General features: G+C 32.6%; 1 protein-coding gene across 1 annotated transcript in view; it reads left to right on the top strand.

Moving 5' to 3' along the window:
* Positions 1-15,097, top strand: part of LOC106469386 (epidermal growth factor receptor-like) — a gene marked incomplete at its 3' end in the record, with an annotated part of 79,444 nt that overhangs the window by 38,624 nt on the left and 25,723 nt on the right. Inside the window, exons 3-4 of the mRNA XM_022397894.1 lie at positions 11,561-12,195; positions 13,825-13,949. Of these exons, the coding sequence (XP_022253602.1) occupies positions 12,078-12,195; positions 13,825-13,949 (243 nt within the window). The remainder of the gene's footprint in view (positions 1-11,560; positions 12,196-13,824; positions 13,950-15,097) is intronic.

Genomic DNA, 15,097 nt, shown 5'->3' on the forward strand with positions numbered 1-15,097 from the left:
ACAACATGCAGAACAACGATGTTGACATAACCAAGACTACACAACATGCAGAACAACGATGTTGACAAACCCAAGACTACACAACATGCAGAACAACGATGTTGACATATCCAAGACTACACAACATGCAGAACAACGATGTTGACAAACCCCAGACTACACAACATGCAGAACAACGATGTTGACATATCCAAGACTACACAACTACAGAGAAACGACAATGACATACATACATACCCATTACAGTAGTACACAACACGTAGAGCAACGATGTTGACATACCCAAAACAAGACTACACAATTAAAAACAGAGCAACGTATTAATTAGACATTAATTAGCATTCTCCTTACAGCCGATTGCCTCTGTTAAACTCAAAAGAGGTAAATATTGACTTTTTCTCTTCCTTCCCTAACTGGTATCTATGTATGTCAATATATATATATATATATATTGGAATAATTTACGTGGTGAAAACGTTTCCGCTGCTTTTAACAACAATCCACTTTTGTTGTATCGATAATAGTTTATTAGACTAGATGTACTTCCGCAGGGTCCTTGAAAGTGTTCTGTTTCAAGAGTATATTAAATCAAAATTAAGAGTAACAAATATTTTTATTTCTTGCTTTTGAAGTTCATATGACATGCTGTGTTGTACCCTACAGAGTGTATATTTTTTCTCGAGGTTCTTGGCTGACGTCACAACAGTACAAATTGCAACGTAAAGCGTCTCTTGTGTGACGTGATTTTAGTGTCTAGTGACTGACTGACAGACAACACATTACTGTATAGTGGTACGGGGAAATAGAACTATTAATTAGTATCGATATTAATAATGATGATAAAAGCTCTGTGAAAATGCAATAGGAAAATTTGGTAATTCCAAACTGTTTTCATGAAAAAATCGTCTTCGAATGACCAGGCGATGAGCGATGTTAGCGTTCATTGTCTCATTGTCCGGCTGATTTTTCAACCCTCGTGTAAGTTATGCGAGCCCCAAGAACGCGTAGCATTTGTCTGATACGTTCAACCCTCACGCTAAGTATAGGCGGTAGTAGATCCATTATGTGATAAACCGATATCGCGTTTATGGTATCGCCGTTGAAATTGTTACTCAAGGCTGTCGCAAATTACAAGGTGATAGCGAACTTAGAATAATTGCAAATACTTTCACACGTGTTGACTGTTTTTCTTATAAATTGGCCAGTAGAGATAATGGGATTGTTACCTTAAATTTATCTTTAGTCTGTATTGTTACAGAGTTTTCCTGAAATGGAGATGATTTGTATATTTGGGTTTATTTATTGTTAAGCGTAAACCTGCATAATGAGCTATCGGGTACACACGTATTTCATATAAAGCAAACGTATATTGAAAGACAGCTTAACAAACTGTAGGTGTCAGTGAATATACAATCGCATTCTAGTTTCTGAGTGCGCAACGCAACATATATTACGTAACACTAAGCAGCGCAAAGACACCAACCACTCATGAAACGTGTTTCAGACAGCGTGCCAAACTGTTTTTAATAGTTTCGTATTCGATATGAATATGACATTTTTTTCTGGAAAGAAGCAGCAGAATATCGTAATTTTCACTAAAATCTACCATTTTCACACATGAATGTATAAAGTGTCATATTAAAATATTCAATACACTTCCAGTTTTGTTTCTCAGACAACAAAATACAAATACGAACATAAATTTTACGCACTTTTTAATTACGTAGTAGCTAAATTAGGCGTTTCTTAGCTTTTCCGGTATACCAAACATTTTGTGACTAGCAAGTAACTAATCATATATATATTCAGATACCTTTAGAATACGTAGGTGCGTACAAGTATGTATAAATATATACATATTCTGAGGTTGCCCAATAAGGTAATATTCTGTGGTAGCAGTGCTTGTAATTATCAGTCGTTATGCATGTTAATCTTGGCCAATAGAATATATCCTGGTATAAACCTGATGACGTTTTGGTCGGTTTTCGATTTTCTACTTGCTTGGTTATTGAGAAAACGAAGTGCCACTCCCTTTGTTAATATAGTCACGCCACCCTTCTCGCCCCTGCTAAAAACATATCTCAACGTTTCGCCATTACAAGCAGCTTCGCCGACGAATCTGGAAGGGTAAATTATTTGGTTTCACACTACACGTTTGTTTTCTGGAGTTTAAAATTTTTGCATGCATTTATTTTGACTGTTCCTCAAGCACAGTCAAAATTTCGGCTTCAATGATAATGGAGTTAATGACTTATTATCCACAACTAATCCAAATTATGGTAGTTGACAAAAAAAAACAACAAGAAGTCTGACTTAATTTATACAAGCATGTATATATAAAAATATATACACAGGTTTGAGAACTTTATATTAAAACGATTTTGGATATGCAAATTAGTAAGTCACATGAAAATCACAGCCGATATAAAGTCGCGGTGGAATGGCATGTATCAGAACTACATTTTGACATTGTTTGGCATTTAGTACGTAGTGTGATGCCAACAAAAAGTGATCGCTTTTGGGAATGGCATGTAACATTACTTTTTGAAGCAAAGTATTCATACATTCAGATCGTTAAGATGTGTTCGGATTGGAGGTTTAGATTTTTCAAGAGGATGCTCCTTATACTTATTGGAATTTGAAAACAAAGAAATACACATAAAATGGGGTACAAAGACCAACAAGAGAGAAGCCTGCAACAAGTCGTATCCCATCTGTAGTGAGCAGAGTGTGGTGTCTTTTACAAAGTGAGGATTCACGAAAACAGAGACCAGTAGCAAAAGTCGTCCACGTGTCCCAAACAAGTACGCAACATAATGAAGAGCAATTTCCGTCTAGAAAAATGACCCAAGTCACGTGTACACAATTTGCTTCCACCACATACCTGTTCAACTATCTCACACCTGAAGCAGCCAGAGAATGGAACAAGTATCCACGCTATTACATACGAGGGCATTGTGTTCAAGTTGCCGGATACGGTGCCTATGGATCTCTGGGAGATCAGCTTGTTGAAACGAGTGCTGGAAAAACCATCGCCTTCGTGCACTAGATGGATTATGGGCATCAGCAGGGAGGAGTGGTGTTTCATACATGACAACCTTACGACGGAGCTTTTTCCAATGAAAACTACGCTACAGGGATGTTGTCAAGATGCATGACGTCAGGTAAAGCATGACTGTACGTTGCAACATGGACTTAACCAACGTAATGAGGCTCAAAAATCAGTTTATAATCATGCAATAAACCTCTATTATATATTTATATAATCACGTAATGAACCTCTGTTATGTATTTGTATAATCACGTAATGAACCTCTGTTATATATTGTATACGTAGAAAACAAAAATAAAACTAGGAACATTTTCTCTATAAGAAACATGCGCAACTACTATTGTGAATAATGCACATCTCTCTCTGCCAATAAACAAACAGAAGGTCTACTGAAAGGATTTTGTGGCCGCTTTAGATATCTTTACAGAACAGAAGATTGACAGACATTGTGCTGCAGTTACTGGGCAAGATGATCCAGCATTTGTTCTAAAATGTGAAGTCTTTGTGTACTATTCATGCAGTGTATTTGGTTTATTATTTTCCCGAATCTAGTCTTAAAGAAGTGTTTCATTATATAATTATTGTTTTTGTAACCTTAAATGAAGTAAAATATTTTGCAATATTGTTAGAACATGTCTATCAAATTCTATACAGTCTTTTGTCAACATTGAACAAGCGTGTATCGTGTTACTAAACATGTTTTTTGTACATTCGCATAGGCGTTGCTGTTGCCCAGGGTAAAATACCTTTCACTGAAGTGATTCTTCGTGTTGACAGCTTTGGACAGTCCTCATTGTGTCGTCCTTTTTCTTTTTTCCTGTAAGAATTCGACGTTCGTGAGACATACGTTTGAAAGACGATATTTCTAAGTATGGCGAAGACTGATTCTCTTTGCCGTGATACAAAGAATATTTGTTAACAAATACACTACTCTTAGTGGCTGGAGACGGCTTAAATGGGTAATGAAGAAAAACTTTAATACAAGTTTAACATGACAGCAAATGTACAACGTTTCGACAAGGTTTTGTCATCATCAGGTACACTACTCTTAGCTTGGGACATTCATATGTACTCGCTAGATGTCGTACTTGCTCGTAACCATAAACATATGCTAGTTTCGCTAACGTTTTGCATTAATAAAATTTTAGCTTTAAAACAAAATTGTGATCAAAATGGGGTTTGATGTTGTTTTCGAGCTCATTACCTGAAAACGAGTTTGTAGACAGCTTAAAATATAAAGCAAGATGTATATGTGGTTTTCTTTCTTTTTGAGTCCTAAGGCCGATTACGACCGTTGGGGTATTTTTGGATGGTTATACATGATCGATGGTTCTTGGGCATGTTTTATCTAGTGGCACTCATATCTTCACCAGGTAGCCGTCAAGTCGTGGGTTATTCTTTTACCAACGAATAATAGAATTGACCATCACATTATAGCGCCCCCACGGTTGAAAGAGCGAGCACATTCAGCGACGGGGATTCGAACCTACGACCTGCAGGTTACAAGTTGAGTACCCTAACCAATGTCAAGCCTGATTTTATTGTTACTGTGTCCTTATTTTGTATGAAAAAAATTTACACAATTGACAAGGTTTTTTCAAGACGTGGTCAAACTCTGTGTCATGGAACAAGTAATTACAGACACGATGATTGTCGTTTAACCTAAATGTAACCACCATAATTGTTTTTTTACTGTACTGTGATTTTATGTTTTATTTTTAAACTTTACCACATTGTAGCTACATTTCTTTGTTACTCCTATAAAATGATATTGATTTACACTGCACTTATGTTTATTATAATTGGAAGGTAAATGGAACTTAACTTTTTGCGCGTGTCTAAAGATTAAAGTGCGCACTTACTTTCTTAAGTTGAGAAGAATTAAATATGCAATTGAATCTTTTAAACATGTTTATTTTTTGTTTCATTCTTAGGAAATTCGTCTAAAGTTTATGTTAACCGAATTTATCACATAAAAAAGCAAAAAAGACATTTTTATAACTTCGATTTGTCTGGTTGTTTGAGCTATCTGTGCTGTGCCTACCCCGGGTATCGAAACCAGGTTTTTAGCGTTATAAGTCCGCTGGCTTACCGCTTTGCCACTGGGAGGCATTATAACTTGTATGTGCCTGACATATTGTAACTTCTTACGTTGTATGTTAGATATCGGAGGTCATGAATAATTACAACTTAATACTTAGTCATGTTGTATAGTTACTTAATACTTAGTCATGTTGTATAGTTACTTGATACTTAGTCATGTTGTCTAGTTACTTAATACTTAGTCATGTTGTATAGTTACTTAATACTTAGTCATGTTGTATAGTTACTTTACACTTAGTCATGTTGTCTAGTTACTTTACACTTATTCATGTTGTCTAGTTACTTAATACTTAGTCATGTTGTCTAGTTACTGTACACTTAGTCATGTTGTCTAGTTACTTAATACTTAGTCATGTTGTATAGTTATTTGATACTTAGTCATGTTGTATAGTTACTTTACACTTAGTCATGTTGTATAGCTACTTTACACTTAGTCATGTTGTATAGTTACTTTACACTTAGTCATGTTGTATAGCTACTTTACACTTAGTCATGTTGTATAGTTACTTTACACTTAGTCATTTAGTTACTTAAATATTAACCTGTGGAAATATTAAACTGTTACTCGAGTTTGTTTTTTATAATCATGTTAAAGTAACTTTGTTTACTTGTGATTTTCGTTAAGCCACCAGTATTTAAGCAATTCACACCAAAGCCAGCTTTCTTTCAGATTACATACGGATAAAAGTAGCCATGTAAGCTGCGGGTACTGTTGACTGGTTGCTCCTTTTTGGTACTCGACTATTAAGCCTATATATCGCATAAAGTGTTGTGCAGGCTGAAAATACCAAATACTTTCCAGTTATCTGATAATTTGAAGTAAAAACACATTTTTTCTGACTGATAAATAACATTTACTGCAAGTCATTTAGAGTAAAACCATATTTGGTTTGGCTGATTCACAGCATTTCTTAAATGTAATATACAATAAAGCTATATTTCTTCTGTATGATGCAAAACATTACTTACATATCATTTACAGGAAAACCATATTTTTTTCTCACTGATACATAATATGTTTTACATTTCATTTATAGTAAAACATTAATTCTCACTGTTTCATAAAATATTTTAAATGTCATTTACAATGAAACTATATTTCTTTCTATTGATGCAAACTGTTTTTTACATGAGATTCATATAATTTCTTTCATGTCATTTACTGTAACCTTATATTTCTTTTGGCTGATTCATACTATTTCTCACATGTCATTTACAGCATGACTATATTTCTTTTAATGAAATATTAGTTCTTACTTGTCATTTCCAATAAAACCATAGTTTTTCTTCCTGATGCATATCATTACTTACGTGTTATTTACAGAAAAATCATATTTCTTCAGGCTGATTCATACTATTTCTCGCATGTTATTTACAGTAAAACCATATTTGGTTTGGCTGACTCGTAGCATTTCTTAAATGTAATTCACAATGAACATGTATATCTTCTTCTAATTAGTAGGATTGACTACATATCATATATAGTACCTCCATATCTTAAGTAACTGATTCATACAATGTCTTATACGTCACTTACATTAAAATCATATTTCTTCTTTCTTATGTGTACAATTTCTTACATGTTCTTTAAATTAAAAAATTTATTCTTACTGATTGATGCATACTATTTCTTACTTGTCATTTGCAGAAACCATATCTTTATTGAGTGACTAATACAGTTTGTTACATGTCATTTGCAGCATAGCTATATTTATTCTGAGTGATTAATTTTATTTACAGTAAGAACGGTGTTTTTTCTGACTGATTCATAGCATTTCTTACATGTAATTTACTGAATAAAACCTACTTATTGTGTGTGATACATACCACTTCTTACATCTCAAGTAAAGAAAAAACCCATTTCTTCTGGCTGTTTTTTAGTATTTCTTACATTTCATTTACAGTAAAATAATATTTATTGTGACTTATGCATACCATTTCTTTCATATCATGTATCGTAAAACCATCTTTATTCTGTCTGATTCATAGCATTTCTTATACGTAAATTACCATAAATCAATATGTCTTTTGATCGATAAATACAATTTCTTATATACCTTTTACAGCAAAACCATATTTATTATGGCTGATTCATTGCATTTCTTACATGCCATTTGGACCAAAATCATATTGCTTCTTCATACTTCATAACAATTTTTACTTGTCAGTTACGCTATATCCACCTCTCTGACTGACACATACCACTCTTATATGTACCTTATAAGCCATTTGTTTTTCTTTTAGCTGATTCACAGCATATCTGACATATCAATTACAATAAAACTATATTCATTCCCACTAATGCATAGCATTTATTACATGTCATTTAGAGTAAAACTATATTTCATCTAGCTGATTCATAACACTTCTTACATGTAATTTACAGTAAAACCTTGTTTCTTCTGACTGATTCATAACACTTCTTACATGTAATTTACAGTAAAACCTTGTTTCTTCTGACTGATTCATAACACTTCTTACATGTAATTTACAGTAAAACCTTGTTTCTTCTGACTGATTCATACCATTTCTTACATATCATTCAGATCAAAAACATATTTCTTTTGAATGATCTTTAGATATCATTTACAGTGAAATCATATTTCTTCAAGCTGGTTTATAGAATTTCTTACATTTTACTTACAGTAAAACCATATTTCTTCTGATGGATGTATAACAAGTCTTACACATCATTTACACTAATTCTGTATTTTTCTGACAATGTGTCCACTTTTCATATGTAATTTATAGTGAAAACAATTTACAGAAAACCACACTTATTCTTACTGATTCATATAATTTGGTACCTGCCATTTGCAGTACACCAATAATTTTATTGTGTGTGATTCTTACAATTCCTTATATGACATTTATAGTAAAACCATATTTCTTGTATCTGATTTATAAAATATCTTATGGGCCAGGCATAGTCTAGTGGCTAGGGTGCTTGATTCATAATCTTTGAGTCACCACTTTGAATCCCATCACTGAACATGCTCATCCTTTCAGCCATGGGGGCATTATAATAAGATGGTCAATCCTACTTTTGGTAAAAGAGTAATCCAAGAGTAGGTGGTGGTGTTGACTAGCTACCTTCCCTTCATTTCTAAAATAGAGATGGATAGCACGGGTAGCTGTTGAATAACTTTGCACAAAATTGAAAAACAAAACAAACAGACAGGATTTCTTTCATGTCATTCACATTAAATACCTAATATATTGGGTTGATGCTTAGCATTTTTTACATGTCATTTACATCATATCCCTATTTCTTTTAGCCAATTCACAGCATTTCTTAAATTTCATTTACTCTAAAATCACATTTCTTTCTCTTGATGCAAACTATCTTTTACATGTAATTTACAAAAAATCCACATTTCTTCTGGCTGTTTCATACCATTTCTTTTATATCATTTATAAGAAGACCACATTTCTTTAAACTGAAGAATATTATTTTTTACGTGTAATTTCCCATAAAACCATATTTCTTCTTCCTAATGCATATCATTACTTACATGTCATTTACAGGAAATTTGTATTTGTTTTGGCTGATTCATTGCATTTCTTAAATGTAATTTTCAGTTGATATGTATATCTTCTGGTGATTAGTAAGATTGCTTACATATCATTTATAGTTTTTCTATATCTTATCTGACTGACTCATAGAATTTCTTACACCTCATTTACAGTAAAATTACATTTTTTCTTTCTCATGTGTACTATTTCTTACTTGTCATTTGCAGTAAAGCCATACATATTTCTATTGGGTGATTAATACAGTTTGTTACATGTCATTTACAGCATAGTTATATTTGTTCTGAGTGATTCAATTTATTTCTTACATTTCATTTACAGTAAAAACTTTCTTCTGGCTGATGTGTACAATTTCTTATATGTCATTTACAATAAAACCATCTTTTATCGATTAGTTTCATCAAAGCTCCTTTTGTTTTTGAATCTGCCTTTGTCTTGGTTCCTTCTCAATAACGTTAACTTGCTTTTAATTGTTTCAAATAAAGCTGCCTTTTAGAGGTTAATTCCTGTCTGTCTGTTTAGCATGGCCCTAGCAAGAATTGAGGTCACCGAGATCGGAACCTCGGTTAAAATTTGAAATTAAATATAACTTATTATTTAATTTTACTCATGGAAAAGGTATACAGTATATAAGGCTTACCATATGTGGTTGTTGATGTTTGGACCTCAAGTAAATTTTCATTCTAGCTACGGTCATGCTGAGTAGTTACAGAGAAATAATAAAGCAACATCTTCAGACAAAATAATTATTGAATGAAAAATGCTCGTTGTAGTTTTCCAATGTAACTACTTGGTGAAGATTTAGGTAGAGAATTCAACTGAAGAAGCCAACTATCAATTAGGAAAGAAATTAACCACTGCAATGGTTTATTTAGGAACGTTTTGAACAACAGGTTACAAAAAAAAGTTCTCACGTTGAACCATGTATGAAGTGTTCTTGTATGTTTATGTGATACTTGATCAACGTTGACTGTGAAGTTAAGTTTAAAATATAGTGAAAATAAATCGTTTAGCTCGGAGCTGTATGCCAGTTGTTGAAACAAATTAAATTAGAAAATATGTGTTCACGAATCGAGAATATGCGCACGTTATACAAATAATTTTTTATAAATATATCCATAGTTCATTTTGATAACCCTTTGCATTGAACTTACTAAAAATTCCAATGCTTACCATTACGTGTTACGTCTCTGTTCGTTTGTTAATTTCCCGTAGAAATTCTTTCCGAAAAACTTCAGCGATACAAGTCTTTTCTTAAATAAAACTAGTTTATTCTTTCTCAATACAACTTTGCAATACACAAAATTTCCACCGTCACTTTAACTTAAACATACGCTATAATTCACAACGATTCACGCACTTTTCTTACTGTCACTACCGCTCACTTGACTCAATTATCTGTCTATCTGCAATTATTGTCTCCCTTTATTTGCCAGGCTTATATATTAAAATAGAGGGCGTCTGGCAAACACTCGAGCCTTCATGATCCTTCTAGAAACTCATCACGTGTTACTAGCGTCACTTGACTTCCGCTGTCGTAACAAAAGATTATGTGAAACGCTTAACATTTTATCAATATCTAAACTAATGCTCTCTTGCGAAGTGCCTTATTCTCCTACGAAGACTTACTTTTCTGGGTGACTAATTACTGTTTAGGCATAAAGAAAAATATGTTTTTTAATCAAAAAGCTTTTAATTAATGAACTACATTTTGTTTTATGGTAGAAATAAAGTGGCTGTTGTTTAGAATATAATGAACTAAAACTGTTTAAGTATTTTGGTAATCCTTCATTATCCATAACAAAAATGACCACGTATTTCCTTTTAGTTGCTCATTGCTCAAATAATTTTTTTCTCTTCTCAATACCATTACTAAAGACAACGTAAAATAACATAAAGCGCTTTCCCATAAAATATAAATCACAGGTTCTCTAATTGTTCTAAGTAGATGGAAGATTTTAACAATATCTTGTGTCTAAATATGATGACAGCTGATCACACTTTAACTGTTCAGTAATCAGATGACTTCGTCGTTATATCAGATCTGAATCCTATTACTTGAATTCCACTATTTCAAGTTAGTATAAATTAAATAAAACACCTAAAGTTATTGAGAAGTAAAGTTAGACATTAAAAACCCGAAAACACAGAAATACTTAGATTAAATGGTTACTTTGTTGACAATGAATAGTCCACATTTTCTTCTCTTTCCATTATATTAACCGTTTTATGGTGGTTCTCAGTATGTTATTTACAGGCAAGTTTACATGCACGCTGACGTCATTATTTTAAACACGGAAATTGCTTACGGCTTACAGATAATTAAAATAGCTTATTATTACAAATATATAACATTCAAGCTGAAAAACGAAGAATTAACAAATTTCAGACCTTAGACATCAAATAAAATAAGATCTTGTTTCTTCACATATTTTTATGCACTTTTATGAAGGGTGATGCACCGAGACATATTCTATTCTGCAGCGCCTTGTTAAAACTAAACAAAACTTGGCAATATTCACGTTAACCTGAAGATGATCCGCTATTATGGGTCAAAACGTTGTTTTTTGTGTTAATAAATCAAGTTTTTCCAACTGAAAAGCTGTTTTTTATATCATTGAGTTATTGAATAGGATCTTCAATTAACACTGAAAGCTTGTTTCTCAAACATACGGTTGTAAACATATTTAAACACATGACAAAATTAATCGTGCACCACAAGAAATGAAAAACTAAAACATTTTGATTTGGTTTTCCATGTTCGAGTTATGATGTCATCGAACATTGTTGTGCAATAATGTTACATGTACTGTTCGTTTCCACTTAAGAAAATCTAATGATTTTGTTTGATTTTTTACCATTTTGTTGCAGTGTCAGCATATAGTGCCAGTTCACCACAGGTTTCTTTATCCTTCAAGAGCCATCTTGTGGAGAAAAAATAAATATTATTCAGTGGAAAAACGATAGAAACCACAACAGCATTACGTCGATTAAAAGTGCTATTTCTCATTTGAAAAATCTGTTCTTGTGGCACAAACAATGACTTCAAAACTGAGCCATCCAAGAGAATCAGTCTCTGCTCAAGATGAATTTGGAAAATCCGAGATGACACTTCTGATGAGTCACCGTTGTGCAACACGTCATAGTTTTAAACAGTGAATATTTGTGTAAAATGGAACCCTGTAAAGAGTACAGCTCGTTATTACTTCTTATTTTATGACCACCTTTTCTTTTATGTAAACTGTGTAAATATGTTGAACATATACTGTGCACATATAACAAAATATTGACTGCACTCATCTAAGAACATACTAATAAACACCACTTTTTTCCATTCCTTTAATTCGTTATTTTCATCAGCCAATGTTGCTGTAACGTCTTGACTGGGATGAACTACAGAATGTACTTTGAACAAATAATTCTTGCTTCAGGTTCAGTTTTTTTGCTGATCATATGGATGACAACCGCAAATATTCAAACAGAGAAAATATTCAAGCAAAGAAAAAGTTAGCAGAGTTTGTATATTATTTATTGTCTTCTTAATCCATTTTCCAAACCTAGGTGTATAGTCATAGAAACATTATCAGGTACACTTACTGTTATGGAGATCGAAGGTAAGTGTTTTACTTTTTCATACCTTTTGAGAAGTACGTCAAAGCAGTTTTTTAAAACCTCAACCAATGAAACGTAAGTATAATTATTGACGTAATCTAAAAGCCACGAAACAGTTTAGTAACTTTTACTAACCAACGAAACATTCTAGCTCTTAACTTGATTTGCAGAAATAAAAAAAATTATTATTTTTAAATGTTGTCCAACTAACTTTTGGACTGGAATTATCTAAAGATATAAGCAATGAATAGCCAAACATAAAGAGTATCTTGTTACCTCCTTATTCTTTTTAAATTATTTTTAGCAGGCATGAATTAAGTCCCCCTGTGGGACAGAGGTAAGTTTATGAACTTAACAGGCTAAAATTCGGAGTTCGATTCCTGTGATTGACAGTGCGTAAATGGCTCATTTTATAGATTTGTACTAAAAATCACTAAAAACAATAGCATAATTTTAATCTTTTATCACCAAAAAATTTATTTGACCTGACTACAGCACAGTATGTATGAAATGACTTGCATAGAAACTTCGACAGTGAATATTGTCGCATTTATTTATTTTTTTGCTGCATTAAGAACAAAATCTTAGCAAGGATTTTCGTTTCCATTAGGCGTCATAGAGAGGCCTCTGGAAAATATTGATAAGTTTGAAGAGTATTTAGAAATAATATAATTTTATTATAAATATGCGACAGAGTATATTGAGAGATGCGAATGTTTTCAACTGTCAAAGATGCAAGTTTTATGCTCAATAGGTGGGGCCACAAGTATCACTAAGTTTCTTGATTAAGTTCAAAGGACTCTGTTTTTATTTTGTTTGTGTGTTTTAGCGTAGAGCTACATAATAGGCTGTCTGCGCTCTAACTATCGCGGGGATCGAATCCATAATTTTAGCGTTGTCAATTCGTAAACTGACCTTTGACCCACCGGGGAATTGGACTCTATATGCTATAAGACTTTTCCCTCTGCAAAGCTGTAGGGGGTCGTGGCACAATGATGTTGTTATCTATATCCGTCAAAGCAAATATATCTTTAAAATAAGAAAATATCTTCTTAACTATATCACTTTTTAAATTTCCCATATAGGACAATTTATTTCATTTTTATTATTATCACTTCTTATTATTAGATGATTCTTTGATAAAAAATATTCTAAAATAAATGTACGGTAATGTTATATATATATATATATATATATATATATTGTAATGCTTGTTCATTAATTTATAAAGTTTGCTGCATGTCCAAAGACCCCGAAAATTTGGATATTTACTTTAAGTTTATTACGTAGTCGTGTTTTAAATACTAAAGCTTCGAGAAAAATTATAATCCTACGTTAATGAAATCTCAGTAGGTAAAAGATAAATGTTTATAGTTCTAAATTTTCCATAAGATATAAAGCGAAACATTCTGAAAAACAACAGTAAAAAGATATTTCGTGAGATCTGGGTATTCGTTAAATCATTAATATGTTTGGGCTTTGTAAATAAATTTTCCTTATCATTTATTTTTATCTTCTCTAAGTATGTTTGGGGACTAATCACCGATTAGCTAGGCGCAGAGACATTCAAAATCACTACCAGAAACTTCGGGAGCGTTACACTAATTGCACATACGTTGAAGGGAACTTGGAACTGAGCTGGTTAGATGTAAGTATATTTTTTAGCTTTTTTTATTGACTTAACTATTGATTATTCTTGTATACCCATAATAGTTTGATAACTTAACAAGGAGAAAACAGAGAATTTGTCGAAGAAATCTTGCTTTACGAAAATCAACTAACAGTTAAACCTTTCACTCTGTTAAAAAACATAACGAAGTACCATAAGTGCCCATTATGTACAACGATGGTATTAACAAGATTATTAAAGCCCTATCTTGACTCTCCTAAATATTACAGCATTCAGACTTGCAGTCAAAATAGGAATTTGTAGCTTGAGGAAATATTCTCAAAACTAGGTCGCATTGTTTGTTTGTAATTATGCACAAAGCAACACAAAGCTATCTGTGATCTGCCCACCACGGGTACCCAAACCCGGTTTCTAGCGTTGTAAGTCCGCAGACATTGTGTCCCTGGGGGGGGCACCATGTCTCAAACCTTAAGCTTGTTTGTTTACTTTTTATGCGATTGTATTTTCATTTTAAGCGACCTATCTTGTTTCTGTAATTTTTTGAAAATCCCTAATCCTCTTTTTAAATTAACAATTTTTAATAATATTGTTTCTTTAATGTGTTTTTTTTTCACGTTCATCATAAACATGAATATATATAATAACAATACTGTGCTATTTGAAACAGTTAAGTTTAATGAAATATGTAGTTGGTGTAAGATGTTCTCTCGGGAAACAAGGACAACCTTTTGACTGGTTTCATGCAGATTGATGGCTATTTCTCCTGATATCGTTGTCACAATGTTATCATTGATAATGGTACTGCTCGTATGATCACTATGATGCATGGTAATCAACATACCACATGTTGTGTATATGCTTGTAATATATATATATATATATACCCTGTAGCTATATGGGGAGTCTGGAAACACTGGATTGGAATGGTTCATGGACTGTTTTGTAACCGCATGAGATTTATACATGCATGCATATGCAATGCAAATTGTCTAGTTTTTATATCTATATATAGACATGCAGGTTTTATAGTGTTTTTTTTAAGTTTTAAAGCTGTATATATAGATAATCATACGAATTTTTTCAAGTTGTATAGATGCATATACAGGGATCCCTCGATTAATGCGTTTTCGTTTAATGCGCTTAAATTTTTTTATAACCAATATTCG

This window comes from Limulus polyphemus, unplaced genomic scaffold (genome assembly GCF_000517525.1).
Source record: "Limulus polyphemus unplaced genomic scaffold, Limulus_polyphemus-2.1.2 Scaffold3458, whole genome shotgun sequence".
Lineage (NCBI taxonomy): Eukaryota > Metazoa > Arthropoda > Merostomata > Xiphosura > Limulidae > Limulus > Limulus polyphemus.